At 44.6% G+C, this 21,046-nt stretch overlaps 1 protein-coding gene across 1 annotated transcript in view; it reads left to right on the plus strand.

The window, feature by feature from the left end:
• The window catches only part of Sv2c (synaptic vesicle glycoprotein 2C), a 174,949-nt gene that overhangs the window by 130,920 nt on the left and 22,983 nt on the right, over positions 1–21,046 (plus strand). The window contains exons 5-10 of the mRNA XM_057790024.1: positions 8,429–8,562; positions 9,029–9,118; positions 12,363–12,473; positions 13,283–13,371; positions 16,488–16,652; positions 20,066–20,199. Of these exons, the coding sequence (XP_057646007.1) occupies positions 8,429–8,562; positions 9,029–9,118; positions 12,363–12,473; positions 13,283–13,371; positions 16,488–16,652; positions 20,066–20,199 (723 nt within the window). The remainder of the gene's footprint in view (positions 1–8,428; positions 8,563–9,028; positions 9,119–12,362; positions 12,474–13,282; positions 13,372–16,487; positions 16,653–20,065; positions 20,200–21,046) is intronic.

The raw sequence follows: 21,046 nt of genomic DNA on the forward strand, positions 1-21,046 counted from the left end.
ATGGGCTTTTGACCAGTTTACAATACCAGGCTTGTGCTGTTTCCTGCCAAGCATGCCTCAAAGACAATTAGAAAGTAGCTGGCGACCCCCATAACATCCATGCCACAATTGTACCAGTGAGCACACCTTGCCCTGCAGGTCAGTATTGTGACGCTCAGAGTTCAACATTGGGTAAACACATTGATGATCTTCCTCCCAGGTTGCCTACATAGCGCTTCTTAGACCCAGCACTCCAAAAGCTATCCAGCAGGAAGTTTTTAGGTCAGTTCCAACTCTAACTGTTCTTTTAATTTTTTTCATTTTATTTAATTTTTTATTGGGTATGTATATTTTGTCTTGCATGTATGTCTGTGCACCACATGATTGCAGTGCCTGAGGAGACCAGAAGAGGGCGTCAGAGTGCCTGGGACTAGAATTAACAGATGATTGTTAGCATCCATGTGACATCCTGTATAACAGCACCTAGTACTCCATTAAGACATTTCTCCAGACCCACCCCCCACCCGATACATGTTGATTTCCTCATGTCCTACAACCAAAGTCTGCTGTGTTTGGGATTTCTGGGGATTTCCTGACCAGTAGCTCCTCAGAATTGCCCCATTCCCCATACCCCATACTGAGATTTTGTTTAATTTGGATCAGGTGTGGTGCCTCATGCCTTTCATCCCAGCATGAGTGAGTTCGAAGCCAGCCTGAGATACCAAATGAAAACCAGTAATAATAGTAAAACTCTTGTCTTCTGGGCATCCAGTCACGCAGGGTATCTGTATTCGAGCTCTTTTTTAAATTGTACTTTTAATGATCTTACAAAGTGCATTCCATACAGGTTTCTCATACATACTTAGCTTTGGTTAAATCACCTCCACTTCTCCTCTCCTGTGTCCCCCAAGACTAAAAGGTCAGTAAAAACAGTTTTCTTTCATATACAGTCACAGGGTTGTCTCTGGCGCTTTCTTGTGTTTCTCAGTGTTCACGTCGATCACAACTAGAATCCATACCTTTCTCGAGAAATGCCAACCCTGAATAACGGCACGGCTGTGATTCCAGCTTTCCTTTCCCCTCCTCCCAGCGCCGGAGCCACTCAAATGCCAAAGGCTTGCAACTGTGGTTTGTTTTCCTTTTTAAGTGAGAAGCGACAGACGGTTATGTAAAGTTTACAAATTAAAGAAATAACGTCAGAAGAGAACGTGCCCATGAGCGGCTTCCTGCCTTGAGTAACTACCCAAAGCAACTTCGTGCATTTGCAGCCCACATCTTTTCTAGACCAGATGATATGTTTTATGTGCATATAAAAATGAAACCATTGCTATTCACACTGTTGTGGGGACGTTTCTCTTTCCACTTGGACATTTTCCATGTTACATCAGAAAGATCTGCCTCGTTTTTGCCCAGTACCCACATGGTTTGTATCAGATGGCTACACCGTAGGTTATCTCCCTGTTTGCCCACTAGCATCCTCATTGATTTATCTGTTCATCTTTATTTGGTTTTGCTACAAATGAGAGATGAACAGCGTTGCAGGACTGTCCAGCTGCAAGTTGTTAAACCTTAGCATCCCGGATGGTACTGGCTGCCTGACAACCGAGTTGCTAGCCAGACATTCATATTTCATGCTGATTATATAGACTTTCTATTTTAAGTCAGTGACATGTTAAGGGTACGAATTTTTATTTCTGTAGCAATAGTATCAGAAACTCACCTGATCATTGTTCCACGCAGACACACACATTTTTTCTCACTGGAGAAAATGAACTTGGTGCCGCTTTAATAGAGACTTTCAGCTGCTCCGTGCCTTGAGAGAATACCAAGATGAAAATACATAGATGATTTACTTGATGTCCTATACAATACTGAAAGTTTTTCTTTTTAGTACATTGGATCTGAGTCTTGAACCTGAAATCTCCCTTCTGGACAAAGATAGATTTGTTGATTATATTACATAACTTTTGACCAGAAAACAGGTCAGTGAAGTAGGTACCAAGATACCAGAGTTTCCAGGATAAAGCCTAGAAAAGAATGTAGGATTCAGGGTCCTGTGTGTGTGTCTCACATGCTTTGCCTGTATTCCTTGAACAGCAGGCAGCTGAGGAGGCAGCCACAGGGCCCTGCAGCAGCAACAGGCAGAAGCTGGCAAGGGCCTGGATTATTATGCAGGAGACATCTCACTTTTATTAGTGCCACACTGATTAAAGCCAGGCTATAACAGCCTTCCATAACACCTTAATTGAGGTCTTCCCTTGCATGGAATTTACATTATCTGTAGATAAATCCCACAGGGTGACATTTTAATGGGTACTTTAGCAAACTCCAAAGGACGATTAGAAACATCAACTTTGCAAAATCATTTTTTAAGACACACAAAATAGAGAGCATGGTGCCAACATAGGGATTCATTTGAAAGAATCAATTTTATTAAGTGCAGGCATGCTCGACACACGAGCCGCTCTCTCAGCGGAGTGGGGTTTGACTCCACTGCCTCATCTTCGCCCTCCTTTGAGATCACGGTGTAGGGTTCTGTAGGGAGCTGGAATTCAGATTTAAGCTTCCTTGAAATGGTACTCAGGAGAGCTGAGGACTCAAGGCTGAGCAGCCATGGTGCTCAGGGGTCCAATCCTTCGTTCTCCTTTTGTCTTTAAAGTACAGAGTGGTGTTCTAGTCTGCAAGGCAGCCACAAGGTCATTTCTCAAGGCCTCTGTGGTGCCTGCCTTCCTCTCAGGCCCCAAGGTATTTCTATGAATCTTTGACTCAAGTAAGCAAGTCATGGGAAGAGGGGTGGCCATTTCCCTTGCCAGGACTCCTCCTACTGCTCCAGAACACGCCCTCCTAAGTCAGTCAGTTATAAAATAATAGGTAAAGGGTAATCAGTCTTGGATGGCCTTGCCTACTTCATAAGCACAGACTTTAATTCTTTCTCAGTTGGACATTAGAAACTCCCAAATTTGCTTTGTGCTGAGTTCAGAATGAGGAAAGAAATTTGGCCTGAGCTCTTGAGAAAAAAATTCCTCATGAGAACAGACAACTCCATCCATCCGGTCTGCATTCTCTGCTTTCTTCATAAGCTGGTCCAGCAGGAGTCGTGTGTCATCGTGTTTCCTACCAAATCTGCCTCTTTCTCAGGATTCTACCTTCCCTGGAGCAAGAGCCATGCCACATGAGGTGACTGGCTCCCCGTGCCATGTGTGGTGACCGGCACACGTAGGAACCACGTCTAAGTGTGAAAAGAAACAAAGAGATCACTAGATCTTAGGAAAAATCAATTCAAATCATGACGACACTCATTAGGTATCAGAAAATAAAGGTGTTTTTAACAGACAAACAGTGGTGGGAAGGCTTGCATCAGCCAGAGCTGCAACACACCATGGAGAGAAAGTCAATGTGTTCCTGTAAAATTAACCAGATACTTGGGGGTAGTGAGGTGACTGGGCAATAAAGCTGCTTACCTCTGAGCCTAACGACCTGAGCTCAGTTCCCAGAGCCCCCGAGTCAGAGGGAGAGTGAGAGAAGTGAGTGCTCACAGGCACACATACACAATCAATAAACAAATATAAAATATAATTAAAAATTACAAATAAATCTTAACATATGAGTCAAGTGTTTAACCTTATATATTCAAAACCAAAACTTTAACAGGCACAAAAAATGTTTATAGCAGCTTTATTAATAAATCGAGTATAATAAATTAATATAGGGTATAAATAATAAACTGATACCCTAAATTGGGAACCATCCAACATTCTATAACCCACTAACATATGTGACAATTTGTATGCATCTCCAGTGAATCATATGAAGTATAAAAGCCACATTCTCAAAGTTACATACAGCCTAGTGTGGTCATATGTGCCTGTAATCACAGCCCGTGGGAGACCGAGGCAGGATTGTGGATTCAAGGCCAGTCTGGGCTGTACAGCAAGACCCTACCTCAAAAAACAAACAGCTAATCCATAGTATAATTGCATTAGCACAGCATTCTGAAGAGACAAAACCATCAGGGCAGAAGAGACAGAGAGAGCAGTGGTCACCAGGATCCTAGATGGAGGGAGATGACCCCCACCAAAGGATAGGCAGCACCAGGGAGCATCTGGGGGTGAAGAACACTCTTGCCAAGTTCATAGACATATATAAATATATTGTGCTCTATCTACATTGACAAAAATAAATCAAAGTTGACTTTCTGTTTAGTGGGAATTCAGAGGAAAAGAGAGAAAGGAGGGAGGAAACAGCATGGGAAGAAGAAACAAAAGAAAGGAAGGAAGGAAGAGAAGGGAGGGAGGAAGAAAGGAAAGAAGGAAGGAAGGAAGGAAGGAAGGAAGGAAGGAGGAAAGAAAGACAGGGAGGAAGAAAGGAAGGAAAGAAAGGAAGGAAGGAAGGAAAGAAGGAAGGAAGGAAGGAAGGAAGGAAGGAAGGAAGGAAGGAAGAGACAACACCCGAGTACTCACCAACTTGCAGTGATTTTTCACATGTTCACGCGCACATACACCACACACACACACACACACAGACAACACACACAGATAACACACACAGAGCAAACTTGGGACAAGGGGAACTGGGTGGGTATTTGGTGAGTCAGAAAAGTAGGGTTCCTATTTCCTTGGCATGAAGTGGGCTAGTTAATAAACATGGAGATGAATGCAGGAACGTGGCTGTGCTGGCAACAGCAAGTGCTCATCTGGACAATAAAGTGGCCTAAACGACAGAGTAAGTTTAGTGCTTCGGCTCCTCTGAGGAGATGACTCTGACCTGAGCTCTAGAAGGGATGGAGGAGGCAGTTGTCAGGCAGAACATCCTGGCAGAGCCTTCCAGAAAGGGAAAATATCAATGGTTGTGACGACGTAAATGAATGCAGACAGATTATAAAAATATATACAGCTTTAATAGGGAAATAGACTTACAGGACCACAGGTTCCCACGGAGAACAGGAAAAGCAGAGAAAAGGGGCTGCTGGGATCACACCCGGCAGATTTATCAGTAAACATTAGCCCAAGGCGAACACGCCCCCAATGGTTGGGGCTTATCCCTACAAATGCTAGGACAAGATTACTACATTACTACGGAGACAAAAATAAAACAACTCACCTCACACACAGAGCGCCTTTCAAATGCACAGTTGGGATTCTGGAGACAAGCCAGTGGGCTGGACTAAGTGAGCAAGGAAAACAACCGAAGAAGGTGGGCTCAGCTAGGAGCAGGGATCAGTTCAGACAGCTCACAGAGCCATGGTGACGTTGGGTTGCCATTGCATGCCACACATACATCAAGCTGTGGGAGACAGCAAAGTGCGCTCACCCCTATTTTAAAACATAGCTCATAGCGGGTGTGGGCTGTCATCGTCTGGCTATGAAATGGCCCCACAGGCTCATGCATCTGAACGCTTGGTCCAGGCCTGGTGGTGCTGTTTCAGGAGATTACGGGACTTTTAGAAGGTGGGGCCTCACCAAAGGTTGTGTCTTGCTGGAGCCAGGCCTGCCTCACAGGTTACAGTCTGGACTGATTCCCACCTAGGTTCCCTGTCTACTTCCAGACTGCAGCGACAGTGGAACCAGAGATCTTGTGGGGCCGTAGCCCAAGACGCTCCCACTGCCCACCTTCCCTACCGTAATGGACCTATCTCTCCAACCACGAGTCCAAATAATCCTTCTTCCCTTTAGTTGGTCTGTCAGGTGCTTTGTCACAGCTGTGAGACAGGTGTGTAACCGAGACACTGATCCATGGGAGTTCAGGAGAGCAGACACACAGTTTTCCAACTTAACGCAGTATGCCATGTCCCCCTTGCCACTAAAATAAACATTGACCATGGACAACATCAATTTATTTTTTACATTTCTGGTGGTCTGATGTTTGAATTTGCTAATGGAGCCTCTGCAGCCTCCTGGGAGTTCCAGGAGATAACTGTAGTTGTTGAGATCCCCAGCTTCTGCTAGTCTCCCATAGGCCTTGGCTGGTGGCCCCGTCCTACGTATTCGAAGCCAGCAATGCAGCACCTTCAAATCTCTGGACCCTCTGGTCTCTGCTTTCCTCATATCTTCTCCTCTCTTTGTCTCACTCTGTGTACTGGTTACTTGTTTGTTTGTTTGTTTGTTTGTTTGTGTCAACTTGACACAAGTTAGAATCATCTGAGAAGAGAAAGCCTCAACTAAGAAAATGCCTCCTTCAGATTGAACTGCAAGGGAGACTGTAGAGCATTTTCTTTATTAATGGCTCATTTGGGATGGCGCAGTTCACGATGGGCAGTGCCACTCCTGAGTGGGTAGTCCTGGGTTGTATAAGACAGCAGGCTAAGCCAGACCTGGAGAGCAAGCCAGTATGCAGTGGTCCTCCATGGCCTCTGCTTCTGTTCCTGCCTCCAGGTTCCTGCTTGAGTTCCCTTCCTGATAGACTGTGAGCTCTGAAAATAAATAAACCCTTTCTTTCCCGAGTTGCTGTTGGTCGTGACGTTTATCACAGTAATAGAATCAAACTTGAATGCTCTGTCTCCCCTGCCTTCCTGTCTGTCTTTCTAAGGTGCTTACATTTACTTATGGTCCCGCTCTACCGTACTGGACAGCTTCTTTCTCTCGGGATCCTTGACTCAGGAACACTCATGACTCCCTTAGCCTATAATATCTGCATTCTCGGGTTCTGCAGGTCAGCGCGAGAAGCTCTGATGGGGGGTGAGGTCGTTTTTCTGGCTATCACAGAAGTGCTCTGCTCCACCCACTATAGTGACATAGTTAAGTCCCTTTGACCTGTTTTCCGTTGAAAGGGTCACCTTGTGAGCTCTAATTTTGAACTGTGACACCAGAGCCCTCCGTCTTTTGTCTTTGTTCTTCCTCCCTCTATTCTGTGGAAAGTGTTATACCTGAAATTTAACTCGGTCACCGAAGGGTTTTTTTCCCAGTGTTGAGAATAATAAGGTTTAGAGATCTTTAAAGAGTCTTTATATGAAGCTCTAAGATCATGTGAAATGTGCACATTATGGTCCCTTTGTTCTGTCCTAGAGTTTCTTCTGCATTTTGGATATGTGAGACTTTTGAATATAGGTTATATGAGACGTTGAAAGTAATCATGCTTCCTGAAAGCTAATGGCATAATTAACTCAGCAACCCACATAGTCTCCCATCTTAAATTCTTGGGACAAAACTAATGTTGCATGTCACTGGTGTTGATGGCCCTTGTCAACAGCACAGTGGACCAGTTGTCATCTGCATAAGTGTGAGTGTACAGTTCACGATTCAATCCCATCTTGAATCCTAGCAGAAAAGATTTTGTGACTTTAGCTTGTAGCTTTGGGGATTATGTCACTTCCAGTGTCTCCCAGGATTCCCACAAAAGGCAAACATACAGCTCTCCTGGGGAGGTGACAAAGCCTACCTCACTTTTGTTCACAGAAGCCTTATACTCTCCAAGCTATGCTGGAGATTGGTGTTCTACCTCTCACGGTTCCTCTGTCCATCTTTAAGGCCTGCTCTGGCTCCCATTAGATTTGATGTATTTCGTTCTGTCTTATTTGGAACCCTGTTGGAGATCTACTTTCAGTATTCAGGCAAACACCAGTTGCTGAAGGGATTTTTATTTATCCTATCTAGCCCATGTGAATAGTCTCATTATATTGTATTAGAATTTCCATCTTTATAATCCCAACATTAAACTGGCTGCTTTAAAGTTGAGATTCACCTTGCTATTCTCTATGATGTCTATGAGTAAAGATATAAGTCCTTGTTTCTGATAAGGGCACTGTAAAGTCAGCTTTCCCCCAAATGGCCATTAAAAGTGTTATCATGAAAGGACTGTTGGCAGAGCTGCAGAGGCTGAAAGAGAAATTAGCAGGACATGCTAGAGTCCTGAAGTCCCCAAGCCCAAAGGCCAGCAGTGGGAGGGCTGGCTGTGACCAGCTGAGGACACCAAAGTAGGCCACTCTTCTGCCTGGCCAGGGGAGGGAGAAGGAGGACAAGGAAAAGATGTCCAACTCAGACCTAGTTGGGAATCTGGTGTGGTAACAACAGACACATATAATGTCGTCAGGAGACTGAGACACAAAGATTATGAGTTCAAGGCCAGCGTTGGCTACACAGAGAAGCTTATGTGAATTCTACCCCCAAACCTGGTTGGGAACTGAATGATGAAGTCCACACAGCAGGCCATTTCCTGACAGACAGATGGGAAAGAGTGGATTATGGTTCTCCCACATTGGTCTTTGGAGTTTAATTTTAGTAACCTACATGTACCCCAAGCTTAGATCTTGATCCTTTTGATTTTGGGCACATTCATCCTCAGCACTGCTTTGGGGGAAAGGGGTCTTAAATTGAGCCGGCCACTGTAACTGATTCGTAGATCAGCGCACCCCTCTGTGGACAGTAGAACTTGACCAATGAATCCCCGAGGGCCCCACATGGTGACTTGCCCAGCTGCAGTGCACAGGGGCTCTGACTCCTCTGTCCCTTTCCAGGATGGAGCTTCAGCATGGGCTCAGCCTACCAGTTCCACAGCTGGCGGGTCTTCGTCATCGTCTGTGCACTACCGTGCGTCTCCTCTGTGGTGGCCCTCACCTTCATGCCGGAAAGCCCTCGCTTCTTGCTGGAGGTAATGCCTGTTGTCACAGAATCACGAGTGATCCTTGCACACTGGCAAGGCATCTTTGCCGTTTCCAGGGAAGTATGTCTGCCTCTTCGAGAGGTGCATTCTCCCATCTTGCCATGGGATTTTGCAGGGTTTGATTTCATGGAGACTGCTTTAAGCAAAGAGGGCTCACAGCCAAAACCACGCATGCGCTTCCCTCAGCGAGCAGCTTTCACTCGATGAGAGGGCTATTGCTCACTGTTTAATAAAAGAAGCATTATTGTAAAAGGTGCTGTTTCTAGCCGAAGGCACATTCTTTGAACAGCTGTTCTATTGTGGTATCTTTGGCCCGTGTGCTTCAGTAGAGAAGAGCTAAACATATTTGCATAGTGGCCTTCCCGGTGCTCTGAAAACTCAGAGTGGTTGGTTACTGAAAGGCAAAGGGTCCTAATGCCTGGCTCCTAGCCCTGACTGCCTGTGTGTTTCTTAGGTGGGAAAGCATGATGAAGCCTGGATGATTCTAAAGCTCATTCACGATACCAACATGAGAGCCCGGGGCCAGCCCGAGAAGGTCTTCACGGTGAGTCTGTTTCTCAGAGAAGCCTTGAGTTTCTGACATGATTTCTGTAAGGGGCCAGACTTTTAAGGCCTTGCCAGTCTCTGCCACAACTACTCAGCTCTGTCTTTGCTGTGCAAAAGAAAGCAGCCATAGAGAAATGTCTAAACCAGGGACCTTGGTTGTGTTCCAATAAAACTTTATTTATACAGACAGGCAGAGGGTCCCACCTACCCACACCTATCTAAAACTCCAAGCCTCTGTGGTTGGTTAAGTAATAATATTAACCTGAGAGACAGAATGTAAGCAAGAAGACCATGATTTAGTCTCAGATTTATTCTGACCCCCTGGCTCAGTACCAGAGGTGTTGTTGCATGAATCACCAATAGATTCTCTTCACCTTACTGACACAGAAGGGTGGCCTCTCTGCTGGGCCACCATCTCTGCTCTCTCAAGCCACTGTTCCTACCTCATCTGAAATTTGCTTGTCCATGTGGCTTAACCAGGAAATTCAGGGTGCCCTGGGGTCTCCTAGGTAAAGCAGATGTATCTGAATTTAGAGCCCATCTCTATCACTCGCTTGCTTCATAGCCTAAGCAATAAGGCCAAGATTCCGCCATTCAGCTTCTTACCTACAAAGTAATTATAATAGCACTCTGCTGATACAGTCCCGTGAGGGTCTCAGGAGATGCTCCTATGTAGCCCCCTGTCTAGCACATCCCAAGCACCCCATAAAGAACAGATGGTGATATATAGATACTTGTTTATACAATATATATATATAAAAGTAAGCTATATAAATGTGTGTATGTATGTATGAGTGTGAAGGAGCAGTAAGAAGACAAAGATAGCATTGTCCCACCCTGTAAACTCAGGACACACCAGCCATCCTGACTTTCTCCTGACACCTTCGGGTTTCTCATCTCATGAGTGATTTTGCAAATGCTCACTTGTATCACACACACACACACACTAAATATATAGATATATAAGTATACACCAATATATAAATAATAATTTAACAGCAACCTAAGCATAAGACTGTCCCCCAGGTTTCCTAGCAAGCAAAATAAATTCAGTGGATCACATGTTTTTCAGGAAAAGTCAGTTTCAGTTCTGGTTTGCAGAGCCTTTCTATAGACCTGACTGTAAGGGACCTAGCAGTATTACATATTATCCTCAATAGCACTTTCATGTAATGGCAAATACCTTTCCTAAGATTCATTTCATCTTATTTGTTTACGTGTGTTTTGTCTGCATGTATGTGTGTGCTCTGTGTGTGTGCAGTGTCTGCAGAGGCCAGAAGAAGGCATTGATTCCTCCAGAACTAGAATTACAGATGGTGTGAGCCACCATTTGGGTGTTGGGAACTGAACCTCGATCCTTACAAGAACAACAGGTGCTTTTGGCTGCTGGGCATCACCATAGTCCCTCCATTTTCATTACTGTGTGTATGTATGATTGTGAGAGTGTGCTTATGTGTGTGTGGGGGGGGGTGCATGTTCATGTGTGTCCAAATGTATTTGGAGACCAGATGACACCTCAAATGCCAGCTTCAGGATTTCCTTTCTCATCTTTTGACATGGTCCTTCATTGGAAAACACCAGTTAAGCTAGATTTCCTGACCCAGATCCCCAAATCCGATCCCCACCTCCTGGCAATGAGATTACATGTGTGTCAGCATACCCAGGACATTTATGTAGGTTCTGGGGGTTGAACTCAGGTCTTCATCCTTGAAAGACAAACTTTCTACTAACTGAGCTATTTCCCTTCTACCCCCCAAACTAACATTGTTCTTAAAATAAAGAACCACAAGGGGTTAGATAGGTGGCTTCATGGTTAAGAGCACTTGCTGTTCTTCCAAGGACCCAGACTTGACTCCTAACACTCACTTGGTAGCTCACAACCCTCTGTGACCAGATTACAGGGGCTCTGATACCTTTTTATGGCCTTCAAAGGTACCAGACATGCTTGTAGTTCACAGACATTCATGCAGAAAAAAATACCCATATGCATAAAATAAAAAATGTTAAAAATAATAGCAAAAACTAAAGGACCACAAGACCAAGAAAGTCTCCAGATGTCACCAAGGTACCTAAAACTCTAAAGTCAACATTGTTTGTACGCTGTTGTAAACCCAGCACTTAAAAGCCTCAGACAGGAGGATCTCAAGTTTAAGATTTGCCTGGGCAACATAGTAAGATACCGTCTCCAAAAGAAAACCAACTTCCCCATATATTTTATTTGAAACCCCATAGTTAACTCAGAAGTGTTTTTTGCTAACTAGAGACAGTGTATTTTATATAGTCAAAAGGGACTACTGCCTGCCTAGTACAATTTGAAAGACAGCAAGATACCCAGCCTCCAAACAGTATCTTCAATAAAATTGCTATTTAGGATATGGGCAGGCTGAAAATAAAAAATAAAAACAAAAAAATGAAAAGGAAAAAAAGAAAAACCCAGTCAGCCCCTAGGAAAAATATCATACATACTATTGTGTCCTCTTTATCCAAAAACAAGGATCCTGTCTTTCCCTCCCTCCCCCTCTCCCTCCCCCACTCCTTTCCCCCAATCATTCTTTCCCTGTATTGAAAGCCTCACTCACCTGTGTTGTGGCTCTTTTTCCTTAGCTCCAAACGGCCACCTTAAGTCACAGACATTCATTGTTACTCTGAATCTTCATCTTTTCCTTCTCTTACATACCTGAAGAGTCAGGGTTGATGTTCACCATGGAAACATCTCCCATTGTAGCCATCTGTGAGTGTCTGTTGGCCAACCACTGGGTTAGCCTATGGGTGAAGGAAAAACAGGTCATAGTGATGTTCTATGGATAAATGGTGCATGAGCAAGTATTAACAACTACAATTAAAAGCCAAATTCATCAAATAAATAGTGCCCCCCCACAAAAGATAATCTCCAGGCAAAGTAATTCTACATGCAGAAGCTCCTGTCTCTGGTGTTTCACCTGCTGACATGGCTCTTTATGGGGATGATGCAAAGGGGGGCATTTTGTCTCTGGTCGACCCATATCTCCACTTGCTCCCCCTCTCCATTTCTCTCTGGCGATCCCCATCACTAAGTCATATTCAGTTCCCTCAGATGCCCTTTGGGTCTGTAGATCTCTGCCAGTATTCTCGTGTGCAGGCAGAGTTCTTACCAAGTACCACTTTCTGTTCCGAGTTTGTTTTTCTCACTTAAAATAAATAGCCTATATTCAGCAACTTCGGGGAAGAGAACTCAACTCTTTGCACTCTGTTGCTGTCCACAGGTAAATAAAATCAAAACTCCCAAGCAAATTGATGAGCTGATTGAGATTGAGAGCGACACAGGAACATGGTATAGGAGGTGTTTTGTTCGGATCCGCACAGAACTGTATGGGGTAAGTATGAGTTTGTTTCTACATGTCAATTTCTGACATTTGGGGGTAGTCACAGAGAGACTGACTATGCCTGTCCCACAAGGAGGACTTGTCCACTCTATCAAGGACACCTGTCTCTTGCACTAGGACCAGGCAACTGAACCCCTCTCATCTCAGAGGCTAGCCAATATGTTCCATCCTGAAGAAGGAAAGTGCTGGGCCAGGAGTTAGGGCAATGAAAGTCTGTCTCAGTATCTGTTGGCCTCCAGGAAGCTGAAAAATGAGCATTGCTAGGTAGGCCTGGTGATGAAGGCCTATCATTCCAGGTAGTATAATTCCAGGCGGCTAAGGCAGGGGAGTTGAGGGGGGGAAGGAAGGAAGGAAGGAAGGAAGGAAGGAAGGAAGGAAGGAAGGAAGGAAGGAAGGAAGGAAGGAAGGAAGGAAGTTAGTTTAAGGCCAGCCTGGGAAGCTTGATGAGAACCTGTCTCAAAATAAAAAAGGGGGCTTGGGGATGTAGCTCAATGGTAGAGCACTTGTCTAACACAGTTGAGGTTCCAAGTCCAGTCACTAGTACTACAAGAAAAATGAAAGGACAGGAGGGAGGGAGGGAGGGATGGAGGGAGGGAGGGAGGGAGGGAGGGAGGGAGGGAGGGAGGGAGGGAGGGAGAAAATTCCAGCCTTTGCTTCTGTATTGATGCTAAGACTTTATATTATAGTTAAAATTCGTTCAACCCTGCAAACTTGGCTCTTTTATAATTTGATGGGAAGGGATGGGGAGTGGGGTTCACTCTGTAACTGTGTAAGAACGCTAACCATACAATATTTCACAGATTTGGTTGACTTTTATGAGATGCTTCAACTACCCAGTCAGGGAAAACACCATAAAGCTTACAATTGTTTGGTTCACCCTGTCTTTTGGGTAAGTGACATTTAAATTCTCAGTGGACAAAATCAACTGTCACATTGTGACTCCCAGTTGTGTCTTTGTCTCTCTCTCTCTCTCTCTCTCTCTCTCTCTCTCTCTCTCTCTCGATGCCTGGTAGGGTCCAGTATTAACCACACAGGTTCCCTCTCTCCGCATCTGTAAACTACAGCAAACACAGAGGTCCCTTGCCTACTGTTAGCAAGGTGTGATGAAGGGAAAGGGGAATGTTCTGGGCAGGGATCCTAGGAGCTCATTCTATGCAGCTTGGTTAACCATGTGACCATTCTCTATTTCTAGGTTGGGAGGCTTAGAGTTAGAGGCATAGCTCAGTAGTATAGCGCTTGCCATGTGTGAGGTCGTGGGTGCCGTCCCTAGTTCTGGGAGGTAGGAGAAGGGAGGCATGTCAAGTAAACGCTCCCAACTTCTGAACTATATAATTCTAGAAGAGAGATGGAAATGAATAGCATTGAGCTCCTACCATTAGCTTAACACAGAGTTCCGTATGAAAACGGCAAAGATAAACAAAGAAAGTCCTCAACGTAGCCAGTACCCTGTGAATTATCTGAGTAACTTACTCATTGCTGGCCAGAGTCTAAGTTTCGTCACTTTCCTGATATCTCAGGGCTGCCTACTACTGAATGTTTGCTGAATAAGTAAACCGTCAGCTAAAATGCCGCATCGCTGGTGGTAGATTCCTGAGATGATGTGTTTTTCTTGTTGTTCTCAAGTCTTTGCCTTGTGACTCTGACTAGAGAGCAGTGCACTGGTGCTGGAGCCCTGAGTCATCGCTTGCCCAGTGACCACCCACACCCTCACACTTCACTGATGCACAGTCTGTGAGGAGCATGGGGGCGGAAATCTATGGGGAGTCCTGGAGACGATGATGATGATGATTCTAATGACTCATTTGGTCTTTTGGGTACCCTTGGTGTGGTAGGCACTTTGCATCCCATTATACCTGAGAAGCTGCCTATGGAAGTCCTAGATCCTATGTAGTCAGCATAAGTGTGGTAAGCCAAGACTGAGCCAAAGGACCCGAGTTCATGCTGCAGGCAAACGACAAGACCAGGACTTGAATTCAGTCAGCTTCCAAATCACTTCCTTCCCCTCAGCCTCTTAGTATCACTGGAATACACTAGAAGAAAACTGGAGCAAATAGCAGAACAATCCTTTGGTGCACTCCTCTCCAGATTCATGATGTCCTGGATCAGCTTCATGGACATGGATCCAGGCAAAGGGATCACAATTTGGAAGCCACTACATTAGAGTGGTACTGTCTGATGCAAACACAATTTGATCTACTTATCCCTTTTGATATTTTCTGGTCATGATACCCGCAAAAGAAAAAGAATGGATAAATTTAAATTTAAGACTTTTATTCAACTCATTGTGTCCAAAGTAGTATCTGTGATAAATATAACATTATTAATAAATGATTTTACATTCCTTTTCCATAACTCTTGAAAACGGTGTCACCAACACAGCCCCCATCAGACTGGCCACATTTTAGGGCCTTAGTGACTACACGTGGTCAGTGGCTTCCAGGCTGAACGACCTGCCTGCATGCCACAGCTTTTACAGTCACAGTTAGCGATCATGAGACAGGGAGCGGGGAAAACCCGGATATTCGGGCTGCTCAACTAGTAGAGCGCTTGCCTGGTGTGTGTGAAGCCCTGGGTTTGACCCCCAGCCCCTGAAAAGCAAGCATGGTTGGCATAAGCCTGTAATCCCACCAATGGCAAAGTGGAGGCAGGCAGATTGGAAGTTCAAGGCCTTCCTCAGCTACATAGTGAAGTGTTAATCTAATTAATCTTTATCAGTAAAAAATCGGAAGTCAGATAGCAGGGTAAGAACCTGAAAGATCAGAGAAGCAGAGCAGCCACCAGTCGCTTCCTACCTCTGCCGTTCCTCTATCCAAAAGGGCCAAGATCCTCTCTCCGCCCCACCTTACTGCTCCCTGTCTCCTCTCTTGTCTGCAGTCCTCCAAACCTCTATGGTTAATTTAGGTCAGCTAGTGGCTAGCTCTGCCCTCTGACTCCCAGCAAGCTTTATATGACAGAATACAGTCAAAATATCACACAACAACATAGAACATCTGAGGCCATCTGGGCTACGTGAGACCTGGTCTCAGGATGAAAGACACCTGTGAGGGAGAGAAGGGTGGGGGAGGGAAAAGAGGGGGGGGAGAAGGAAATCCCAAAAGTCCCTTTCTGCTGCCTTGAGCCCCTTTGGGAAACATGTCTCCCACTCCAGACTAGTAGTGTCACAGTCGTGCTGGAAGCTAAACTGATGCTCCACTAGTCAAAGAGGGGATCCTGGGAGCTCTTCCTGGACCCCAGAGCTCTCTTCTACCAGGCTAGGAGACAGAGTTTCTTGGCGGAGCCCAGGTTGGTATGAATGACATCGGGGCCAACATGCCATGTTTTTCAACCTATTTATGTTGCCATGACAACGTCCCACAGCCTAAATGCCTTGCCTCTTAATACCATTACATAAGATTTAGGATCCTTTTTTTTTTTTTGATTCATCTATTTATTTTATTGAAAAACAATCGTATCTCTCACTTCACACACCAATTCCAGCTCCCACTCTCTCCCCTCCTTCTGTTCCCTCCAACTTCTCCCCCCCCACTTCAACCCCCATCCACTCCTCAGAGAGGGCAAGGTCTCCCATGGGGAGTCAACACAGTCGAGCAATCACTTTGAGGCAAAACCAAGGCCATCCCCACTATATCCAGGCTGAGCAAGGTATTCTTCCAAAAAGAATGGGCTCCAAAAAGCTAGCCCCAGCCACACAACTGTCACCCAGTGTTGAAGGGGACACACTCAGACCATAGTACTGTCTGTGGTTACAGGATGAGATTCATACAGCTTCCCTTCAGAATTACAGGCTTCAGGAACTACAGACTGGAGGGTCCAGCTGTCTTTCTACTTTGTTTTTGTAAGGGGAGAGTGCAGCGTATCAATTACTGTGTGTTGATTTGTTCAACTGTTTCAAGGTGACCGTCATAGCTGAAAGTGTTTCTAAGAGCCACTGCCGCCCTGCTATGTCAGGAGCCCCGTGTGGCCTTGTGTACACTGCTAAACACACACCTTTCTTTGCCTTTGCAGGTACTATGGATTGTCGGTTTGGTTCCCTGATGTCATTAAACATCTGCAGTCTGACGAATATGCCCTGCTAACGAAAAACGTGCAAAAAGATAAATACGCAAACTTCAGCATCAACTTCACCATGGAGAACCAGATCCACACTGGAATGGAGTACGACAATGGCAGGTCAGGAAACTTTGACATAATATAACGTGCTAGCTCATGACAAACACTGGCCTCACAGTGGTGTGCAGTTACTAATAACCAACACCTGTGGGGTTCTCAATTGCATTGTTAGTTGTTTGAGGGTGTATTTTAATCATTGAAAGTCTACTTTCAAGAGATGCAGTTCAGTTACTTCAAACTACTTCAGAACTGGCATTGAATCAATCGTGTGCCTCTTGGAATTTAAATAAAATACAACAACGGAATCACTTCTGAAACTGTGTTGCTTCCTGAAGGGCTGTGAAGACAACGGAGGGTTAGCGAGGGTGAGCACAGGACCAGGCTACTTCTTAGCGTTAGGTGAGACAGGAGCTCAGGGCGTGGGTTCGCTTCATCTTTTCAGAGAGAAAGACAGATGGACAAGGGCACCATGGTCATGTATGAATCCTCTGAGCAGAAACCGCTGATATGAACTCATAGGAGCTCATCATGCTTAGAAAATTGTCTTAATTTTTAGAATGATGACTTTTTTTTTGTTTTTCAAGACAGGGTTTCTCTGTAGCTTTGGAGCCTGTTCTGGAACTAGCTCTTGTAGACCAGGCTGGCCTCCAACTCACAGAGATCTGCCTCCCTCCGCCTCCCGAGTGCTGGGATTAAAGGCGTGCACCACCACCACTGGGCCAAATTTTGAAATTTTTTAAAAATTCCAAGATAATCAAAATTGCCCTAGGCAAAATCCTGTTCATTGAGATGAAAAAGACTTGTGAAATGCTTGTGGCCTAGATAATGGATACTTGCCCATATGGTGGGGGGAAATCATTATTCTAATTAGCAATCTAATAAGAAGCCCAATCATCTTTTCAGGGGTGTGTATAATGACTTTGTTTATAACAAGTTTTCCAATAATGAAATTTATGAAATTGAAAGAAGAAAGCATACTACTTGAATGAATGGGGACCATCACGTTAGGAGACATAAACCACAGGGAGAGACCTGCTCACAGCCCGAGCCGCACAGTGTTTACCTCAGTCACCCACCTGAACCACTGATAGGCTGCATGTGCGTTTCCGAGAACCTTGAGCATCAAATTCTGTAACTATGGAATAAACATTTGATTTTAAAAATGTTGCCATTAGAAATTTCTAAGATACAGTGGGTGCGATGGTGCCTGTAATCCCAACCCTGGGGGTGGGGAGCCAGGAGACAATGAGCTTGTACCCAGCACCCCACATAGTTTAGTACGTACCACATAATATGGTGTTTCAGAACAACGACAACAACAGGAAAAGGGGATGTTTTTAAATAGTGTTTGTGTCTGAGACAGTCATAATTTTAGTAATATTTGTTAACATTCTAAACTAGATGTTCAGTGTAATGGTTATATTATAATTGATAATTTTAACCATTCTACTGTAAATTCCTTGAGCCAGATGTGATGGCACACACCTGTCATCCCAGCTCTTGGGAGGCAGAGGCAGAAAGACTGTGAGGTTGAGGCTAGCCTGGGCTCCATCCCCAAAATCTGTCTCAGAAGTCCAAACCCCAGGATGGGGAGATGACTCTGTGTTTAAAGTCATTACCACGAAAGCCTGATTGATCCACAAAAAAAAGCCAGACATGACCGCATGTACATTATAATCCTAGTACTATTTTGGAGAGATGGGGATGAAGACAGACGAACCTCTGGACTCTCACTGGCCAGCTAGCCTGGGCTATGTACAGTGAAAACCAAGAAGACCTTATTCCAACAAGGTGGAGGAATTAAAACAGCGCCGGAGGTCTTCCTCCATCCTCCACACTTACGCCATGACATCCACATGCTCACATTCCCTCATGCACACAAACACGCATGCGCACACATAGGGAGGATTCTTTTAGGATCCCCAAACAAGGAAAAACCTTGCAAACATATATTTTGAATTAGAAACATTTCTTTTAGAAGATAGATGAAAGGGTTTTGTCTTTCAAAAGAGATTTGAACTCCTGCTGATGACTGGCTTTTAAATGACAGCTTCCCTGTGTGTTCCCCAGTGGGGACCCTCTACACCCTGACCCAGAACACTCTCTGGGTGGCCTGCACAGATACCTAGGGAGCCTTCCTTTCTATATGTAGGCTGTTGTGGGAGAGTCCAGAGGCCTCTTTAAGTCCCTAGACAACATGAGGTAGTGGGGAAAGGCTTACCATCCCCTTCTCCAACTATTGAATGTCACAGCAGGAATGCCCCGTGTGTGACACATGTTTAAATTGCTTTCCCTTTCCTGATTCAGGTTCATTTTAAGCGTTTCGACCTTCACAACCCTTTCAGCCTCCGTCAGCACACCTAACAGCTTTTGTGTGGCTCCTGGAGTGGGGAATGGGAAGGTGGTCGGTCTGTGAGGCCACAGTACATTTTCAGTTGAGAACTGCAACTGGGCATGCGGATGCGAATAGACTTTGAGTGTACTCAGCACGGAGTGGGTTGTTTTGGGTCAGCTCACAAGCCTCTAAACGTTAGTCTCCTTCTCTGCTAAGGGTGGGGCAACAAGAATTCCCTTCTCTTTGGCTTTCTGGGAATACCCTGAGTCTCTAAGAAAGGTATCAGGCTCACTGATACACACTCATCCATGGCTTCAGTGAGTCCATACGGGCTCTTTTACGACATTAGGCTCCTTTTTTTTTAAAGCCCATTATCATCTCCACTACTGAGAAGTCCCCATTGTATTTTAAGTCCCCTTAAAAATGTATCTGACCCCATTTCATGATTCTGCATGCTTCCAAAGGTCAGCAGGGCTCTTATATTTTGATTTGGCTCAAGGAATATCTTTGACTGTTAGAAGGAAAAGACTACTGGAAATAAGTGTGCATTTTTTCACCCTTGTCAGCCATCCCTCCCACAAAGAAGCAGAACTCCCATGCTCATCCATGTAAGGTTCTAAACTTAGGAAACAGACTTTATAAAAAAAAACTTGGAGGGCTAGGGATATAACTCAATCGTAGAACACTTGTTGAGCATGTGCAAGTTCCTAGGTCTAATCTCTTCAGCTATAATATATAAATATAGGTAAAAATATACTGTTCAGATATTAACACATCTTCAAGTGAGATTCACAAGTCTCAATGGAGACTTTTCAAAAAAAATCTGGGGAGAGGATAGTGATCAGAATCCAACAGTCCAGAGCCACAGTTCCAGCTCTCAAGACTTTTGCCATCATTGTGAAAAACCCACAAACTCAAATGTCATTGCTTCTCCTGACAGGAAATGACATTGAACAATGGTGCAGCCAAAAAGCCAAAAGGGCAGAAGTAGCCTGCCTAGAAAAACCAAGGTGCCCTCTATAACTTACAGATGGTCATAGCAGGGTACCATAGATCTAAGTCCATTGACTTGGCTTTGAACTCGAGTAGATGAAAGTCAGTTCATTTGTGGGATTTTTTTGTATCTGTGTGTGTACAGATTCCTCGGAGTCAAGTTCAAGTCTGTAACTTTCAAAGATTCAGTGTTTAAGTCCTGCACCTTTGACGACGTGACCTCAGTCAACACCTACTTCAGGAACTGCACATTTATTGATACCCTTTTTGAGAACACGGGTAATGTATAGCTTTCTCTACTTACAGCGGCAGCAGGGAGCCTTCAAATGGCCTCTGTCTTAGCAGAGATGTCATAATCATGTGACATTGGGGCCAGAAGCTTGAGAAGTGGAGATTTAAGTGTGTGTGAATGAATGATTTTTCCCATATCAGGTTGAATCAAAAGCAAGTTGGTATTGTTTAGCTTTCTTGGATTTAATATAGAGGCTACCTTCAAAGCTGACAAAATAAGAAAATAGCCTCTGGGGGAATAATTAATTCTTAAAGCAAAGAATCAACCTGTGGGTTTATTTGTTTTGATAATCTTGATTTCACAATCTGGTTCTTGGCTTAAGTAAACCTGTCTAGCTCTCCAGTTCACAGAGGTAACAGTGTGTGGCTGTGCTCAGTAACTTAGAATGCTTTAGCCCCAAGTGTGAAATGGAGTTTCAGAAACTTCCCAGAAAAATAAAGGAAGTGTACAATCCGGTCTAGGTCATCAGACTCTCGCAATCTCAGATGGTTTTCCCAATACCTGAGGCTTAGAAAAGCTAAGTGATATGGTCACAGTAAATGACCTAGTAACCTTAGTTACAACTAACCTTGGAGCTTTGGTCTATGTGACTGTATTGTCCATGCCTTCCCTTTCCTACATGAACACTGAAGGAAGATGAATGAATGCCTTCCCTGTGAGCAGTCCTACCTTTTGGCGCTCAGTCAGGAGCCAGTTCTACCCCCAACTCCAATAAGAATAAGGCCGAGTGTTGTCTTCTAACCCATTTGACCCCAGAAGACCAGCTGTTCTGAGGGAGCAGAGGATAAACTTCTAATCAGCAAGGAAGGTGATGGTTTTGCCCTGAGCTCCCTT

The sequence above is a fragment of the Chionomys nivalis genome, chromosome 15 (genome assembly GCF_950005125.1).
Source record: "Chionomys nivalis chromosome 15, mChiNiv1.1, whole genome shotgun sequence".
Taxonomy (NCBI): Eukaryota; Metazoa; Chordata; class Mammalia; order Rodentia; family Cricetidae; genus Chionomys; species Chionomys nivalis.